Below are 20,259 nucleotides of genomic sequence, written 5' to 3'. Positions count from 1 at the left end.
GCCACAGGGAGAGGCGTCCGTGGCTCCCCCCCACCCCCTCCCACTCCTCGGCACTTCCTGGTTCGCCGAAGGTGCCGGCGCCGCGGTGGCCGCCCTCCCTCACAGGAACTGAGGGGCCGGAGCTTTGGGCAGCAGCTGGAGCCGGCGGGGGCGGCGCCGCTGTCAGAGAGAAGCACAGTGACCAGGGCCGGGCCGAGCCGGGCTGTACTGAGGGACCGGCTTCGGGCGGGGGGGGCGCCGCCGCCGCCGCGGGCAATGGCTCCGAAGTCTCCCGCGCTGTGAGGCCGGTCTCCGCGCAGCCGCCAACGCCTCCGGACGAGACCACTAGCCCCGGCCCTGCGGGAGCCGCACCTTCTGGAGGGGCCGACCCTCGGGGCTGGCTGCGTGGGACTAGGCGAGCAGCGGAGCGAGCCAAGCTCGGACTCGACATGTAATCATGGACTGCAGGACCAAGTGAGTGAGGGGCGGGGGTCCAGCTTCCTCTGACGACCCTCGGGTCTGCTTCCTCCTCGCCCCGCCCGCCCTTGTCCCGGGGGTGGGGTGGGGGGGAAGGGTAGGACGGAGAAGCCTCCTCTGTGGGCTCCGGGGGAGGAGGCGACTCCTGGAGAAAACTCCCGGGGCGGCCGCTTCAGTCCCTCCGCCCGCCCCCTGGGGAGGGAACTAGGCCTCAAAGCCTTCCTTCCCCAGGACTCCGGGTCTCCAGCGCAGGGCGGCGGGGACCGAGCTGCCGGAGCGACCCGAGGGCACCCCATCCCGCGGCGGCTGCCCGGGTCCGGGACGCTCAGGTCCTTCCCCTGAGGAAGGAAGCGGGGAGTGCCTCCGGGATTGGATACACCCAGGCTTGGAAACCTCATCCCCCCAAGGGGTGTGAGTCCGTGAGTGTGTGTGTGCGCGTGTGTGTGTGTCTGTGAGAGAGTGTGTGTGTTAGTGTGTGTGTGTGTGTGTGTGTGTGTGTGTCGGGGGATGGGGGAGGCTCTGCTCCTCTCCGCTCCTCTCCTCTTGACATCCTTCCCCAACCTCCCCCGCCTCGCTGGGGTTTCTTTTTCTTTATCTAGTGTGTCAGACTTAATGTGTGTGTGGTGTGTGGTCTCAGAGGTGTCACTTCATAGTTTATTGTTCTGAAGGCTTTCCTGTCCTCGAGATAGAATCACTAAGGGTTGGTGCCTAGGATGTCTTGGGTGGGTGGGGGGGTGTTCTCTCTTTATTGATGTAGAGATACTCTGTCCACAATGTATTTCCATATTTAACTAGCAGAATCGGAATGTTAAAATACCAGGGGGTACTACTTTTTTCATAATGCTATGGCTTGTGATGTAATATTGTTTACTTTGGCAATAAGGATTACTGAATGGGCAAGATAGGTATGTTTCTGGAAATTGTAACATGTAAATAAGCCAGTGTTAATACCAAAAATGCGTACAGTGTTTTAAAGTTTGCAAAGCGCTGTTTGTTGTCTTCACAGTTCTTTTGCTAGTCATATAATAATTGTTTAATTTGGCACATAAGGATAACTGAGCAGTTCAGGTTTATTTCTGGGAATTATAACATGTAAATAAGACAAAATAATAGCTAGCATTTATACAAGGCTTTAAGGTTTACAAAGCACTTTATATGCTGTCTCCACACTGCTATGGCTAGTGATACAGTATTGTTTAATTTGGCAGTAAGGATAACTGGGCATGGCAGGTTTATTTCTGGGAATTGTGACATATAAGACAGAATAATAGAAAGCATTTACCTAGTGCTTTAAGGTTTTCAGAGCATTGTATGTGTCACCTCATTTGATCATAAAAAGCTTCTGACATAACATGTAAAGTGCATGCAAACCTTAAAATAATACTAAATGCTAGCTAATGTTTTGTCAACTAATTTTGGGAAGGGTTACTTCTTTCTTCCCTTGTCTTCTGCCCTTTCAAAATAACATTTACATTTGGGTGAAATTGCCTCCTTCTTACTTTAAATGTTGATATATTTAAGTGAAATTTAATTTTAAGATTTGGGAGCTATTGAGCAATTTTTACATATCATCACCCAGTGAATGTGAATAGTGAAATAATTTAGAATTATATGTAGGTTTTCTATGGCTTGTTTTTTATGCTTAAGTAATGATTGACTCTGTACTATAAGGCTTTGAATGTGAGCAGGCATATAATAATAATTTAGAACTCTGTAACTTGTAAGAAGTTTTCTTCGGTCCTGTATTTATGCTTAAATGATGATTGACTTTCCACTAGAAAGCTTTTTAAAGGTTGGAGGAAATGATTTTGACACATCACCTTTCCCCCACCCCTGGTCCCTCCATTACTAATACTGTGGGAGTGTAGAATTCTTCAGAATTGTCTTCTTGAAATAAATTGGGATTGAATGAGCAGGGAAAGAAAGCTTAATCTAAAAATAGGCGGTTTGTCACTTTCTGTGTGTTCTGTGACAGTGGAGATTTTGTAATTCACAAACTTTATTTTTTCTAATTTCTTTGTAGGATTAACTTCTGAAAGGAAGTATGAACAATTTTAAAACCAAGTACCAAGATATTAATAGTCCTGGAATCCACGTGAACAGAAGTGGTTTAATCTTTTCTGTTCTATCCAAAAAGGAACTTAATGACCACTATGGGGTCGCCCAAGAAGAGGTCAATTGTGTTTTTACATATTCCATTTTTAGATGAATCCAGTACTTAGATAGCCAGAAAAACAAAAACAAATGTTTTTTGTTTTTGTATTTTTTGCTTTTTGGAGGGAGGAAGGCAGGGTAGTTGGGGTTAAGTGACTTTCCCAAGGTCACAGGGCTAGTAAGTGTTAAGTGTCTAAGGCTGGATTTGAATTCAGGTCTTCCTTACTCCAGGGCCGGTGCTCTATTCACTGTGCCACCTAGCTGTCCCAACAATTTTTTTTCTAAAGGATGATTAATATAAAAATAGAATACTTTGTCATAGCCCTAAAGCTTCTTATCAGATAATCTAATAATAAATATGCAAAACTTTAAACGTAATCAAATTTATGAATACACTATTAACAATTTTATAATGGTCTAACTTTTGGCATAAAGCTTTGTGACTTAGTGAAATTCAGCTTCTATAGATCAGATTTGACCTTTAAATTTTTTTTCTTTCCTTAGATTGTCAACTCTAAGGAAGTTAGATTGTCAAATCTAAGGATTACTGAGGCTCTTTTCTAGATTTCCTTTTTATAAGATATAGTAAAGCATTTTTAGGAAGTCAGTGAGGATGAAAGCTTGTAACTAAAATATATAATTTTATGGAGTAAATTGAAAAGAGGAAAAATGTTATTTTACCATTAAGAAACTTAACAAGTTTGAAAAATTGTCTTTCTGCATAAATTTAATTTAATTCTTTTTTTTATAGAGAAAATCCAGAAAGAACATTCGACTTGGTATTGAAGGTGAAATGTCATGCTATTGAGAATGAAGGTACTTGTCTTTTCTTAAGAGATTTTTTGTTCTGTTACCACACATATTAATATTGAGTTTAAAAAATGGTAATACCAATAGTAAGATATGTGCTCTGCAGCTGTCTCAGATTGACGTTAGCAAAATACTGTGAAATAAACAAATCATATCTGTATAGCTTGAATTTTTTTTTAGTTTATTTAGTAACTTTAGTAGATTTACTTTTATCTTTTTTTCTTGTGTCCCTGTAAATAAATTTTTTTTGGACAGATCTCCCATGATCTTTGCAGATGATCTTTCCAGAATATCTTGCCAATACCAATGGAAATTGCACCGTTTTACTCTAATGCTTCTTTCCAAGTGGTATAGAGTAGAAAGCTAATCTTAGTGTCAGGACGACATGAATCCAGGTTCCACCTTCTACAGTATTGGCTGTGTGACCTGGGCAAGTCACTGGACTTCTCAGTGCCTCAGGCAAGTCACTAAAACTAAGTTGCTGAGAAGGTGCTGTTCTGCATTTTTAGAGGATGTACCTCACTGGGAGATTCCTATATGGATCTGGTTTAAAAAAAAAAAAAGAAACCTACTAGACTTTTAAATTTATTTTGTTCCTACTCCTCAGCAGTTTTTGAGTTAGATGATTTAGAGAAATATCATTAATCAGTTTTCTACTGCCAGTCATGAAAATAATTGAGGAAAGAGGCATTATAGTATGGTTTGATGAGTGTTGGATTTGGATTTTGAGGAGACTTAGATTAAAATCATGTCTCTCGCATTTACTAACTCTATGATCACTGACTAGTTTTAAACTCCCTTAACCTTATTTTATTAATCTTCAAATTGGGTATAATACCTATAGTTCTTCTCTCACAGGGTTATTAGGCTCCAGTGAAGTAATGCATGGAAAAGTGCTTTGTAAATCTTCTTTATGTGTCTGATATTTTTTTTTATGAGTTTTATCAATTATTCTGACTTTGGTTTAATAGGGGGAAAGAAGCAATTTCTATTGATTATTTCCTTTAAAACTAGCATGATTTTTATGAAATTGTCAGATTTTTTAGTCATGTGTAGGGTTATCAATTCCTAAATAGGTCTTTATTAGTATTTTGGTTAGGTATAGAATTCTGTAGCATTCAGATGGACACTTCGGTGAAAAGTCTAGGACCATTCCATTTAGCTTTAGATACCAAGCTCAGCAGCAAATGAGAATGAGAGGAATAGGTTAGGAGTATGCTCCTAAGTTGGTGGAACTACTTACATTAAAGAATAGGAACTGGTTGGCTCATAGAAGAACTGGGCTTATCTTTTGTGTCTTAAAATGTTAGCACAGCTACCTGCTCCATGACATCTCTGATTTAAGCTATTGAAGTGGAAAGATTTGCTACTAGTAACTTGTATTTCAGAGTGTTATGTAACTTTATCGAATCTTTGAAGTTCCCTTACGACATTTGTTAGTTTTTTACTGTTCTCATGACCACCTAAGTTCTTCCTCCAGATTCACCTGGGCACACCATTCCCTGCTTCCTCTACCTATCCCCCCGTTTGAAATACTGAACTACTGTATTGTGACTTTTGGTCCAGAGTCTCTAGGACATTTTACTAGATAACTGATTTTGGTGAGTGAAGTGGTGCTCGTAACTAAGGTTGGTAAAGTATGCTTTGGGGGAGTATACAATGCAAATAACTTTTAAAATGTAGGCTATAGTTATTTGTTGTAAAATAATGTTTAGCATATATATTACAGTCCTTGTTTTTGGTCAGTCTGTCAACAAGCATTTATTAAGCACATTACTATGTGCCAGGCACTGTGAATACAAAGCAAAACAAAAACAGGGTCCTTACTCCCAAGGAGCTCATGTTTTAATGGAGGAGACAACATATATAACTGTGCACATGCACGATACATACAGGGTAAATTGAAAGTAATAATAGAAGGAAGGAACTATGGGGGAAGGAGGGACTGGGAAAGACCTTGCTCAATATAAGAATTGAGCTGAATCTTGAAACTAGGGAAAACTAGGATTCAGAGGTATGGAGGGAGAGCATTCCAGGCATGGAGGAATAGATGAAATTAGGAGGAGGAATGTCATATGAGAGGACTTTATATGTGATTCTGGAGGTAATAGGGAGCCTTTGGAGTTTATTGAGTAGTAGGGTGACGTGGTCAGATGTGAGCTTTAGGAAAATGACTTCTGCTAAGTGGAGGATGGAATGGGGAACAGAGATAATAGTGTAGGTAGGAGGTGATAAAGGCCTACATCAAGGTGGTGGCTTTTTGAGTGAACATAAAGGGATGTATGTGAAAGGTGTTGAAAAGATAAAATGACAAGACTTGGCAACAGAATGGATGTGTAGCGTGAGTGTAACTGAATAGAGGATGACACTGAGGTTGTGAGCCTGGGTGACTGGGAGAATGTAGGTAGGTCTCCTTGTTAGTAATAGGAAAGTTAGGAAGAGAGGGGGAGGATTTTTTGGGGGAAAATAAATGTTTTGTCTTATACGTGTTGAATTAGAGATCCCTTTGGGATATCCAGTTTGAGATGTCTAAAAGGAAGTTGGTGATATAAGACTGGAACTTAACTTAGGAGAAAGATTTAGGCCAGCTTGATGGATCTGGGAATCATTTGTATAGATATGATAATTTAGCCTATGGCACTTGATGACACATTAAGTGAGATGGTATATGGAGAGAAAACATGGACCCAGAACAGAGTCTTGGGAAGTACCAAATATGTGTGATCCAGAAAAACACCTGAAAAGTAACCCTCAGATATTTAGGAGAAGAATAAGGAAAGAGGTGTTATGAAAGCCTAGAGAGGAGAAGGTGTTCAGGTGGAGAGGGTCATGGCCCTTAGACCTGATGAAAGATTATCATTAATTTTGAGGGAAGCAGTTTCAGTTAAAAATCATTATTGCATAGGGTTTAAAAGTCAGTAAGATGAAGTAGGTGGAGGCACCTAGTGTAGATAGCTTCTTCTGGTTTAGCTGAGAAATGGGGAAAAGAGAGCTAGGACATTATCTAGAAGGGATGGTTGGATTCTGTAACTTATTTTTTTTTAAAGGTGAGGGAGTTATAGGTGTATTTGTAGGCAGCAGGGAAGGAGCCCATAGATAAGAAGAGATTGGAGGTAAGAGAGAATAGTAAGGATGGTATGAGGGCATTCTTTTGCAGAATTTGGGGGGGGGGGACTAGTTAGGATTCCTAGGTTGAGGAATCATCATTATGTATGTTCAAGTCCCTTTGTAGGAGGGTAGAAGTTGTAGGAGAAAGAAATACTGTGAGCCAGGTGCTTAACTCATTAAGCAAGAAAGGAGAATTCCATCAGGATCAATTGATAATGATTACCAGGATTTTGAGTAAATGACAAATTTGGATTGAATGAATTTAAAAAAAGGAGTGGTGATGGTAAGAGGAAGAATCTGGAACTGTCAGTGGGGAGCAAGGAGTATTCCGAGGCTCCCACCATAACTAGTGAGTCACGGGTTCAGTGAACATGTTGCAAATTATTTTTGTGTGGTTTTATTTTTCCAGTGAGATTTTGGAGTATTTTTAAACCCCTTACTATTTACAATTCACTCCATATTCCATGATTAAGGGAAAAAAAATCTAACTGATTATTTTTCAGCATGTCTCTTTTGCTGCTTTTCTTCCTACCCTTTTAATATTTTCAGTAAGTCTTATTAGCAATCCATCCATTGGCCATGTCAGTTGATAACGTTGGAGGTGAAACTAATGGTTAATGTGTAAATTTGGGATTACCTGCTGATTTCAATGATTTATTCTATCACTGTTTCCATTAATATGGATGGATCAGTTTTGATAGTTAAAAAAACTATTTAATTTTATTGCTATAGTAGTAGCCCAAACCCTTTCCTTTAAGATACTTTTTTACTTAAGGAAAATCAAAGATGCATATTTCAGAAATTTTTTTTGCAACTAATATTAAGTGGGTTAAATAAGCAATTGTCATTTCAAGTTGAGAATTTTGTTTCATAATATTTTCATATTTCATTTGCATAACAAATAATAAAGTCCTTCAAAGACAGAAAGCTGTTTCTTTATAAACATCTGGTTTCTTCTGCATTTGTTTTGACTGGACTTACATAGTTTATTTATAGTCGGACATATTTGATATATTACTATTTAAACTGGTATTAGTGAAATTATTGAAGTGGTAGTAGCAAACTAGAATATAAGGTCAGAGATTGTAACTTATCCCTTCTACATTGTGGTGCCCCTTCAATATAGAAAGTCCATGAAAAATTTTTTGACCCTCCCTTCATATCAGAGAAGTATGAATATTAAAGTATATTAAAAGATAAAATATACTATACTATATTTTATGCATTTCTGAATTTCTAAACTTTTTTTGTATTCATGTGTCATCTGCGGCTTCTGCAAAATTCCCGTTTAGTTTCTTATACCTACCCACGATTGATCAGAATCATGATAGAGAAAGTTGAGATGTGGAAGGGATAACTTTATTTTCTTTTTGATTGACTTGGTAATTGATAACCCCTTTGATCAGATATTAAGTGTGAAATCTATTGTGGATCTAATTTCTTCATAGAGTTAATAAAATTGCTGTTTTTATATGAGTTCGTGTAACACTTCTAACATTTAACTTCTAACATAACTTCTAAAATTCTAATATTTATAGTACTTCACAACATTTAACTAGGATTTATTAAGCACCTATTATGGACTGGGCACTCTTCTGGGTGATTGAGAAGCAAAGACAAAAATTAAACCGTTTCTGCCAAAATTACATTCTGTTTGGTGTCATGGAATAACATGTATACAGATGAAATAAAATATTAAATAAATAAATTCAGAGTACATTCTGAAGGTGGTAATAGCAGCTGGAGGACTTGGGATAGGTCTTGTTTTGGAGTTAGCACTTTAGTCAAGCATTGAAAGACGCTAAGATAGTTACAGTTAATATATATCCTTTCACTTATTTGAATATATACACATATATTCAAGGTTGCCACTTCCTTAATTTTTCAGCAACATAATATACAGATAATTACTTGAAATGTCTTTAGATATAGAAAGGCTTATTGATGTGCTGTATAGCTGCTATTAGTTTTGATTAGGTGAAGTTCTTCATCTGTCTTTTTTCCCTTAAATCAGTCAGTCAGTCAATATGCATTTATTAATCACCTTCTGTGTGTCAATCACTGTGCTAAGGAATACAAAGAAAGGCTAATGACAGTACCTGACCTCAAAGGAGCCCAGAGTCTATTGAAAATAACTGAATTAGTCATACTAAAGAAAATCGATGGTTAACATTTTAGATAGCAGCTTTATTTTTCACCTTTGGATATAACTTAGCACCTTAGTCAGTAAATATTTATTAAGTGCCTGCTATGTACCAGGTACTGTGCTAAGCATCTGGCATGCAAAAAGAGACAGAAGACATTCTTTATTCTCAAGGAGCTCACATTTTATGGGGAAAGACAACAAGCAAAAAACTATGTATAGATAAGCTATATATAAGATAAATAAGAAATAATTAAAAGAGCAAAGGGACTAGAATTGAGGGGTTAGGAAAGGCTTCCTGTAAAAAGTACTGTTTGAGTCATGGAGGCCAGGGAAGTCATTAGGCAGAGATGAAGGAGATCTTTCTAGATGTGGTGGTCAGCTATAGAAAATCCCCAGAACTAAGAAATGGAGTGTCTTGTTCATGGAACAGAAAAGAGGCCAGTGTCACTGTATTTAATGGACATGGTAGGGAATAAAGTGTAAGAAACCTGTAAAGGTGAGATGGGGGGGGGGTGTTAGGTTATGAACAGCTTTGAACACCAAACAGGATTTTGTATTTGTATTTTTTTTGTATTTGTATTTGATCCTGGAACCACTGGAGTTTATTGAGTAGGATTGTGTGACATGGTTGGATCTGCACTTTCGAAAAATAATTTTGATGGATGAATGGAGGATAGGTTGGAGTGGGAAGAGACAGGAGGCAAGCAAACCCTTCAGCAGGCTATTACAATAGTCCAAGCATGAGGTGATGAAGGCCTACACCAGAGTGGTGGCAGTATCAGAGGAGAGAAGGGATTTAGCTAGAAAGAGCAGGAGAGAATTGATGGGGATGGAAGGATCAAGTGAGGGTTTTTTGAGGTTGGGGAAAGCATGAGCATGTTTGTAGGTAGTAGGAAAGGAGTCAATATACAGTGAAATGATTAAGATAAGTAATAAGAGTGGGGATGAAAGAGGTATTCTGTTGAAGAAGACTGGAGGGATTGGGATTGTTTATGCTGGTAGAGGGTTTAGCCTTGGTAAAGAGTAAAGGTGCCACTTTGTGTGACACAGGAGTGAAGCAGGAGATAGTGAAGGTGTCTGAATGATATGAAATGAGGAAAAGGGAATTCATTGTGAATGACCTTAATTTTTTTTTGTAAAATATGAGGGAAAATCCTCACCTGAAAGGGTGGAGAGAGGTGGAGCCATAGGAAGTTTGAAGAAGGATGAAAAATTTTTGAAGAGCTATTGTGGAGAGTGGGATAGTGAGTTGATAATGGAAGTATAGTAGGATTACATAGTGACAATGAGGGCCCAGTTGAGGTTGTATAACAAATTTTTAGTTGATGCCACCTTCGTTTAGCAGCTCAAACTAAAGCTTGTCAGAACACAATCAATAATACAATAAAGAGCCAGGGACTAAAGAGAAGAGATCAATGTAGACATGCAGTGAATCATCAAGTGGTCAAAATAGGGGAAAGAGAAGAGAGGGGCTAATACAGAGGAGATGTACTGGGAGAGAACTGAGGAGTTGAGGGCTTGAAAGTCATGATGTGAACTGGGAGCAGGGTTTGGTAAGGGAAGGAAGAGGTAAAGGTGGAAAATTAACAGGTTATCATCAGATAAGATTTTGAAATTCTTGAACATGGCTAGGAGGTGGGTAAGTTGAGGAACTGTGTGGTTAGGCCGATGGTTGAGGGAGAGTCAATATATATTGAAGTTCTCTTATGTGATGAAGGTAGGAGTTAGAGAAGAGAGAAAAATCATGAGCTAGGTACTGAATTAGAACTGGAAATGGCATTGGAGTGGAAGAAACATTACATTTTCAAACCTCAACCCAGTGAGCCAGGGGCAATGAGTGACAGTGCAGCCAGTATTTGAAAGGGTGGCTTGGGAAGCTTTGTCAGGGGTGGGTAAAAGGGAATCAGGTTTCATGTTAAAAGAGTGGGAGAGAAAAAGATTTAGGATGATGGGAATTTTGTTGCCTTTGAAATAGGCATTCCAGAAGGCACCATGGAGGGGTGGGTGGGTTGGAATTTTGGGGTGGGAGGGTTTATGGTAATGGAAATAAGGAATCAGGTGCTGGGGGAATGGAAAATGGGGTTTGGATAATGATCTATAGGTGTTCAGAATCAAGACTCTTGATCTTTGAGTGAAAAGCTCCACTCCTTTTCCCAGAAGAGGCTGGAGTCAGGCAGGACACAAATGCAACATGAAATGGAAGGCATATGGTCAGATAGGAGGCCCTGTTTCTCCACTCCTTATGAACATTCTCCTCTTTCTTCAAGATATGGTACATCAAGGCCTGAAGCCAAAGAGAAAGTTGTTCCCTTTCCATCAAGAGGCTTTCTACATGGGGAGGTGGTGCTGGTGGAGATCAGACTGGTGGCTGGACGCGGAAGTTGCTTAGAGGAAAGTTGCATTAGCTCAGATGGAAGTTCAGCCTAGGCTGCTGTAAGCCTTTCCTCAGGGGACACTAAGCACATGATGGAAGAGGAAGATCAGATGAAGGTTTGGTTACTCTTTTTACCTGATACTGGAGATCTGGTGGGAGAAGGGCGAGGTGGAAGTCTCAAAAACCTGAAGGGAAAGTACCTTGGCTCCAACAGAGGTCAGCGTTAGGTCTGCATTTCTTCAGAAGACAAGTGCAAACAGGAAGGTCTCAGCTTGTGTTATCCTACTAGAGATTTTCTTCTTTATGGAATCAGATATGCTCTCAGGATTACTTCAAGGAGTTAAGTATTCTTTTGGAAGTCTACCATACTCATAGTGTACTTAAGACTACATATCTCTTCTATATGCAGTTGTATCTTTTCAGGAATCAGTTTTTCAATATTTTTGGATTTTGACCTTTATTACAAGTTCAGTAGTTGGCAGGTTCTTTGGTAGGGTTTCCTTTTGGGAAATCTCTCCCTTTCACCTTACCTTAGTGATGGCTAGATTTGTTGGTTGTTTGTGACAAAATTGACCAGGACTCCCTAGCATTCTGCTTTTGGTCATTTTTGTTGCCTCCTCCCAAGACAGTTGATTTCTAAAGTGATTGACTGTCCCACACTCAGTATCTGTGATTTGCCGGGTTTGCTATTGAAGAGCAGGAGTATAACGCTCCCTCTCATGTTCCAATAAACAGATTTCATTCTTAACTCGTTATGATGATTATATGCTGAAATTGCTTGTGTGCACTATGAATCTCACCCTGAATTGTTCTGTATTTCTCTGATCCTAGTATCTAAGGCTTCAGGAACCTCCTTCATACTTCCATACCACTCAGGCATAACAAGATTTGTACAACTTCTTTATACATTTATGTAGCTTTTGTTTGTGGGACTACAGTTTTACAGTGTGGAATGAAAACTTGGAAAGTAATAGCTTTGCTGAGTCATGTTACTATAAAGTGGTGTTGGTTAGAAATGGAATAATTGTTTTGTTCTCAAACAAGGATAAAGTTTATAAATGCTGAAAAATAAAGTTTTCATGCTAAATTGTTTACAAGAACATTGTAAATTAAATTGCTTTCTCCCTCTGCCCCTTTTGTTCCAGATGCAATTGAATGTGTTAATGTTATTAAAAATTATTTCTTGGATATCTGAAATAGGATTTTTTTTTTTTTTTGGCAAAGAGGAAGGGAAACTAGTATGTGTAACATTATTTTTTTTCATGGAATTTTTCATTTAGTTCTTTAGAGTGTAAACTTTTGGGCATGCCATTTTTGGTCTTTTGAAGAAAAAGCAGATAAAATGAAGGGACCACATTCTTAAGAGCAATTGCATTTTTACATTAAGGAATAATATGCAACCTTCTTATAAAACTGCCTGTTAAAAGTATTATAATTCATGTGTCAAAACTTCTGAACTTTACTCCTTATCTCTTGACTTTTATGAGTGTAAAATAGCACTAGCAATATATATATAAATGCACCATTATTTTTTGTTTTCTTTCTCCTCCCTTCTCCACTTCGTGCCCCCCATCCCACAGAAAAACCAAAACCGTAGGAGCAATTATGCTTTGTTGAACAGAACAAATTCCTATATTGACCTTATCCAAAAAATTATTTCTTGGTTTTCACCATGAGTCCATCACTTCTGTGCCAGGATACCATGTTTCATCATGGGGCCTCTGGAATTAAAGCTTATAATTGTTATTCTTTTTTTTTTTTTTTTTGCTTTTTGGAGGGCAGTTGGAGTTACGTGACTTGCCCATAGTCACACTGCTAGTAAATGTGTCTACCATTTGAGCCAGAATTTGAACTCAAGTCCTCCTGACTCCAGGGCGGGTCCTCTATTCACTTCTCCACCTAACTGCCCCAATAATCGTTATTCTTAAGAGTTCTTAAGTCTTTCAAAGTTATCTATCTTTGCACTGTCATTTTATTGTCCAAATTGTTTGCCTGTTCTGTACATTTTAATCTACTTCATTTCATACAAGTCTTCACAGGTTTCACTGAAACTTTTGCCTTAATTTCTTTTTTTTTTTTTGGAGGGGGCAAGGTAGGGCAGTTGGGGTTAAGTGACTGGCCCAAGGTCACACAGCTAGTTTTGTGTTGTGTCTGAGGCTGGAATTTTAACTCAGGTCCTCCTGACTCCAGGATCGGTGCTCTATTCACTGTGCCACCTAGCTGTCCCTGCCTTCATTTCTTTTAACATCATACTTTGTTCAGCCATTCTTCAGTTGATGGATACCTATTAAGTATTTACCAAACTTTATTTAGCAAGAACAGCTATAAATATTTTTGTATATGTGTATTTCCTTTTCCACTTTCTTTTCTCTCTTTGGTGTCTAGACCCAATAACTATCTTGAGGTCAAGGAATATGCATAATTTAGTAACTTTGGGGGCGTTACTTCAAGTTACTTTCCTTAATGGCTGGACTAACTCATAGCTCTCCCAGCAGTGAGCCAATGTACCTGTTTTCTCCACAGCTCCTTCAGCATTTGCATTTTCCATTTTTTTTTGTCAGTTTTGCCAGTCTAATGAGTGTGAAGTGGAAACACAGAGTTGCTTTAATTTCTACTTCTCTTATTGATTCTGAGCATTTTTTTTCATATGGTTATTGACAGTTTGGATTTTTTCCTTTGAAAACTGCCAGTTTATATCCTTTTATCAAATAAATGGGGAATGACTTAGTCTTGTAAATTTGAATCAGTTCTTTATATATCTTAGAAATGAGACCATTATCAGAGATACTTGTTACAAAGATTTTTTTCCCCTTAATTTAATCTGTTTTCTTATTCTTTTTAGACTAGATTAACTTTTCAGGTACTTTTGTTTTGGTATAATTCATTTTATTCTCTTAATTCCAAGTTATCTTTGTGTTATTACATGGTAATTATATACACTTGTTAAATTTGGGAGGCATTGAAATGCCTGCAGTTTTCCTTAAGAAGCTCTGTTTTGCTGTTCTTGAGAGCAACTAGGAGGTGCAGTCGATAGAGTGGGGGGAGGCTGAAGTCAGGAAGACCTGAGTTCAAATTTGGCCCCAGAAACTTAGCTAGTTATGTGACCCTGGGCAAGTCACTTAACCCTGGTTGCCTCAGTTTCCTCATAGGTAAAATGAGTTGGAGAAGGAAATGACAAATCACCCTGGTATCTTTGCCAAGAAAAATCCCAAATGAGGTTACGAAGAGTTAGTTGCATACACCTGAAACTACTGAATATAGCAACAAAATGACTGTTGTGTAGCTGTTGCTGTGCTGATACAGTAAAGCAGTCTTTCTCTTGGAATTTTGTTCTTTCCTTAACTTTTAAACTTATGTGTTCCAGAGGTACTTTTAAAGACATCTGGAGATTTAAATTTTTTTCTTATTATATACCTAACTTGACATAAGGAATACATTTAATAATATTTATAATGAAAAATATACTTTAACATATAAATGACAGTTACAATTTATTAGTTAATTCCTCTATGTGATTGTTTAGTCAGGATTTTCTTTCTTGAATGACTTAAAAACTAATTGGTTAGAGCACAGAAACACTGGTTTTCATAAAATTTTTTTAGAATCCTTTGAAATATAATAGCCAACTTTTTTTTGGCTATAGTGTAAATAACTTTGAAGTGTTGAGATGAATACAAAGCAAATGGAAGTAAGAGTTATTTATTACAATTACAAATTATTTAGAAATTATAGATTACTAGGATTATGCCAAAGGAATCTCATTGGTGATCTGTCTCCATATTCCCAAAGGAATTCCTTCTTGAAAATAGTCATTTTTGTTGATAAGAATTTCTTCTTATTAGGATGTGCTAAGAAGATTTTTGGTGGGAGGAAAACCCCTTTAAAATGCATGGAGACTTTATGGGTGTTAGAATAAGTCTGGGTAGGTGAGAGAAACTCCAACAGCATTGTTTCCCTGTTGTTAGTTTTGTTACCATGATGATATCTACATTCATTAGACAATTTTGAATTAACTGGTTTTGTGTAATTAACATTTCAAAGTGATTTCCTGTTTCCTTTATTCACAGTATGCTAGGAATTGACCTAACTACATACTAAAGGTTGCTGCTGATTTTTAATGACATAAAAGTTATTGCACCAGACTCTAGCCAAAATACAGAATAGATTTTTAGTGGTAGTAGAGATTTTAGGGACCATTTAATCAGTTTCCCAAGTGGTTTGCATTGGTTGACCTTTCTGCTTCACTTTCTGTACTCCCTTTACCTTCTGATGCTTTCTTTTCCAAAATTTTAGATGTTGTGTGCCATGTTACTCTCTGATTTTTCAGAGCTTCCCATTCTGATACTCTTACGGGGCTTGACCTATTTCAAATGTCCCATTCCATTAAAATCAGGGGACATGTAAATTCTTATTATACTGGACGTCTCAAAAGTCTTAGTGCAAAATGGCCTAAAGGTGTACTATAACTTTTGGATCACCCTCCTGTATTTGTACTCTGCTTGGGAGGTAGGGAAGCAAAGGTTAAAAACAAAATGGTGGCTGCTTATATTCTTTTGGGGGCAAGGTTATAGACAAAAGCATTTATAAAATAATACAGAGTAATTTCCATAGAGAAAGGATGTTAAAAACTAGGAGGGAATCAAGAAAGGCCTCATGCTTCCAAATTACTTCTTTCTTCCTTCATCCTTAAATTAAAACTCCTATTCGTGTATATCTCTGCTAAATGTTAACTAGTCAAAATAAAGAAAATTTTCTTTTTGGACCAGACGTCTGAGCTCCACTATGAGGAGAAACAAAAATGCCTGCTGCCTTTGTAATTGGAAGTTCAGCTGAATACTTTCCCACCTCTTTGATATTTTAAAATTATAGCATAATCTTGGTTAATTCCTTACAACTTTAGTAGTCAAATATAGTGTGTTCTATATTACATTGTTGCACACATATCTCGTGATATATTTGTATTCTTTCCATTCCTTGATTCTTTGTCTAATATCCATCTTTTCCCAAACACCTTTGGGTAACATGATCTAGATGGCAGTAGAAGTAAAGATGAAGGAGTGAATTGGGTGAAGGTGTAATAAATAAAAAGGTTGTGAAATCAAGAAACAAGGGACAGAATATCCAAGAATCAAAAACACTGACCTGGGAGAACTGATATTTGGATTCTAACCTGATAACAATGAGCAAAGTAACAGTTGAGACCCAGTCTCTCATTTGTATGATAAGGGGGTCATTCAGTGATATCTATTAGACATTTATTAGGCTCATAGAGATTATGATTTGAACATATTTATGCAGTCATCATTTGTTCTCTGGGACCAAGATTGTTCGTTATGATTGCTTAGACCTTGGCTTGGCCCTTTAAGTATATGATAAATTTAACCTACTCTTTTCAAAGCTGACCTATTTGTCTGTTTACTGACCTTAAACTTTTTTTTAAATTGCTTTTTAAAAAATGCTTCATTGGGGCAGCTAGGTGGCACAGTGAATAGAAGACTGGCCCTGGAGTGAGTAGGACCTGAGTTCAAATCCGACCTCAGACACTTAAAACTTACTAGCCATGTGACCTTGGGCAAGTCACTTAACCCCAATTGTCCTGCCTTCCCCCCTCCAAAAAGGAAAAAAAATGCTTCACTGACCCTCTTAAATTTTTTTCTTTTTTTCAGTTTGATAACCATATATTGATAGGCCCTTTAGCTTCTTATGCCCCGCAAAAATTCAAAGGAGGAAAAAAAAAAACAAAACCCTCCTATTCAATTTGCGTGTTCAAGCAAAACAAAACTCCACATTGACCACATCCCAAAATATAATTCTCAGTTTGTACCTTGAGTTCATCACCATTTTATTAGGAATTAGGTATACTTTATCATTAGTCCTCTGGTTGGAATTGTGGTTGGTTATTATATATACCAAAATTCTTAATTTTTCCTAGTTGTTTTTCTTTACAAGGCCATTAATACATAAATTGGGTTTTACTCACTTTACTCTGTATCTTTTTATTTATCTTCTTAGAATTGTTGGGGACTATTCACCATGTCTTTTGGCAGGATATTTTTGTGTATAGGAGTTCATTTCCTTCTTCTTTGATCTCTTTGGGATCTTGACCTAAAAATGATGTCAGTCGGTCACAGAGAGTAGTAACTTTTTTGGGCATAGTTCCAAATTACTTTCCAGAATGGTTGGGCCAATTTATTGTTGTACCAACAATATATTTGTGTACCAGATTTCTCATGGTCCCTCTAGCAGTTGTCATTTTTCTGTCATCGTTTTTGCCAATTGGTATTAAAACAACTCTGAGATTTCACTTCATGCATACATATTGGCAAGAAAACATGAGGTGGAATCTCAGAGTTGGTTTACTTTGCTTTTTCTTAGTTATTAGTGATTTTGAGCTTTTTTGCACATGGTTTTTTGATAGTCTGAATTTTTCCTTTGAGAACTGTCTGTTTATATCCTTTAACCATCTGTTTATCTAATAGGGAATAACTTTTGTTCTTGTAAATTTGAATCACTTTCTTTTGTATTTTTGATGTAAGATCTTTATCAGAGAAGTTTCTACAAATTTTTTTTGGTCACTTGTTTCCTTTCTGATTTTGTGATTAAATTTTGTTTTGTAAAAACTTAAATTATATTAAATCATCCACTTTAGTTTTTGGGATATTTTCTATTTATTGTTTGGTCATGAAGTTTCTTATCCATAATTTTGCGAGATATTTCTTGCTTCTTTAATTTGCTTAGGATAAGACTTTTTTACATTTAAAATTTTGAACTGTCTCTTTCCCCACCACTGAAGTAGCACTAGAGAAGGTCATTATTTCATACCCACATCTACATACCCACAAACCATACTATGCTTATTTCTATTTATCTGTTCTTTCTCTAGACTCAAATAGCATCTTCCTTCAGAGGTCCTTTGTAAAAGTTGATTTGAGTGTTTGTAATACTCAGAATAACTTAGTGTTTTCACAGTTGTTCTTTGAGCAATATTGCTGTTACTGTATATAACTTTCTCTTAATATTTCCCTGTTTTTCTAAAGTCAACCATCTTATCATTTCTTACAGCACAGTAGTATTCCATCACAATCAAGTACCACAACTTGTTAAGCCATTCCCTATTTGATGAGCATTTCCTTAATTTCCAGTTCTTTGCCACTGCAAAGAGAGCTGCTGTAAATATTTTAAAACATTATAGGTTCTTTTCCTTTTGCCCTGATCACCTTGGGAAAAAGACCTAATAGTGATAGGTATTGCTGAGTCAAAGGCTATATACAGTTTTCCAACTCTTTGGGTGTAATTCTAGATTGCTCTCCAAAATGGTTGTATCAGTTCACAGTTCTACCAGCAGTGTATTAATACCCCAATTTTTCCTCATTCCTTCTAACATTTGTCATTTTCTCCTATCATTTTAGCTGATCTCTCTATATATCTTTGATTTCTTCATTGAAAAACTGCCTGTTCATATCCTCTGACCATTTATCAATTGGAGAATGACTCATATTCTTACAAATTTGACAAGTTCTCTATATATTTGAAATATGAGACCTTTATCTGAGAAACTGCCTATACATTTCCCCCTCTCTTCACCCTCCTCCCCCCCCAGTTTTCTGCTTTCCTTTTAATCTTGGCTACCTTGTTTTATTTGTACAAACCATTTTAAATTTAATGTAATCAAAATTATCCATTTTTACATCTCACAATGCTCTGTCTCTTGTTTATTTATAAATTCTTGTCTTGCCCATAAGTCTGATAGGTAATATGCTCCATGTTATTCTGATTTTCTTATATCTCCCTTTATATTTAGGTCATATATCTATTTTGACCGTTACTTGGTAAATGGTGTATTGGACTATACTCAATTTCCTCCAGACCTCTTAGTTTCCCCAATGGTTTTTTTTACCCCAGTTTTCTGCTTTCCTTCTGATCTTGGGTACATTTGTTTTATTTGTATAAAATCTTTTAAATTTAATATAATCAATATCTATTTTATACCTAACTTTGCTCCCTGTCTCTTGTTTATTCATAAATTGTTCACCTATCCATAAGTCTGGTAAGTTCCAGAAAATTAGAAGATACATTTTTCTAATTTTCTGGTAAAATCTCTCTATAGTTAAGTAATGTATCCATTTTGACCTTATCTTGATAAATGGTGTAACATATTGGTCTATGCCCAATTTACTCTGTTCTATTGGACTGCCTTTCTCTTTCTTAGACAGTACCAGATAGTTTTGATAATTACTGTCATATAACATAGTTAAGATCTGGTACTGCCAACCTCCTTCCTTTACATTTTTTTCCAATCAGTTTCATTAATATTCCTGACCTTTTATCCTTCCAAATGAATTTTATTTATTTTTTTTTAGCTCATTGAAAACAATTTTTTTGGTAGTTTAATTGGGATGACTTTGAATCAGTAGTTAAATTTAGGTAGAATCGTTATTTTTATTATATTAAATCTAAATCTAGTTTTTGCTAGATTATTTTTTAGTTTTCCCAATAGTTTTCTGCAAATAATGAATCTTTGTCCTAGTAGTTGAGATATTTGAGTTTTTTGAGCATTGTATTACTTAACTTATTTCCTTCTGTATATTGTGTACCTAATCTATTCCAGTAAGTGCATTAAAGAAAAATTTTTTTTACCGAGTATCAATTTCAGTGATGGTGAGATTGGTATTGCTATATCTCTTTCCTTTGTACTTTTTTCCTTATTTCACTTTAGACTTTTGATTTTTCATTTCTCTAGATGAATTTTGTTAATTTTTTTTTAGCTGTGAAATGTAATCTTTTGGTAATTTGGTTGGTATAATGTTAAATGAGTGTAGTATTGTCATTTTTATTATGTTGGTTCAACCTAACTTGGCCCATTGGAGAGCAGTTATTACCACTTCACTTATTCTGGTCTGTATTTTTAAAGAGTATTTTGTAATTATATTCCCTGTGTGTTTGGTAAACTGATTCCCAAATAATTTATGCATTCTTTATTTATCTTGAACATAATTCTTCTTTCCTTTTCTTCCTGTAGGGTTTTGTTGGTAGTATACAGAATGGTTTATGATTTTTATAGGTTTATTTTATATCCTACTTTGCTGAAGCTATTGTTTCAATTCGTTTTTTAGTTGAATCTCTGTGCTTCTTTAAGCAGATCATCATATCATCTGCAAAAAGTGGTAATTTTATTTCCTTTTTGCCTATGTTTATTCCTTCATTTCAAGCA

At 36.9% G+C, this 20,259-nt stretch overlaps 1 protein-coding gene across 4 annotated transcripts in view; it reads left to right on the top strand.

Annotated features, from left to right (window-relative positions):
- Positions 1-240: 240 nt before the first annotated feature.
- Positions 241-20,259, top strand: part of DENND1B (DENN domain containing 1B) — a 373,059-nt gene continuing 353,040 nt past the window's right edge. Inside the window, exons 1-3 of one of the 4 annotated variants that reach the window (XM_069074484.1) lie at positions 241-453; positions 2,480-2,629; positions 3,362-3,426. In XM_069074484.1, the coding sequence (XP_068930585.1) occupies positions 2,601-2,629; positions 3,362-3,426 (94 nt within the window). In that variant the 5' untranslated portion in view covers positions 241-453; positions 2,480-2,600. Of the gene's footprint in view, positions 454-567; positions 876-2,479; positions 2,630-3,361; positions 3,427-20,259 lie in introns of those variants that run through there. The other 3 variants (XM_069074482.1, XM_069074483.1, XM_069074485.1) reach the window with 3 other exon arrangements.

Source organism: Petaurus breviceps, unplaced genomic scaffold (genome assembly GCF_028583685.1).
Source record: "Petaurus breviceps papuanus isolate PSGF00001 unplaced genomic scaffold, PetGlider_PUasm1.0 90895, whole genome shotgun sequence".
NCBI lineage: Eukaryota > Metazoa > Chordata > Mammalia > Diprotodontia > Petauridae > Petaurus > Petaurus breviceps.
The sequence above is the reverse complement of the archived record's forward strand: the minus strand, read 5'-3'. Positions and strand labels throughout refer to the sequence as shown.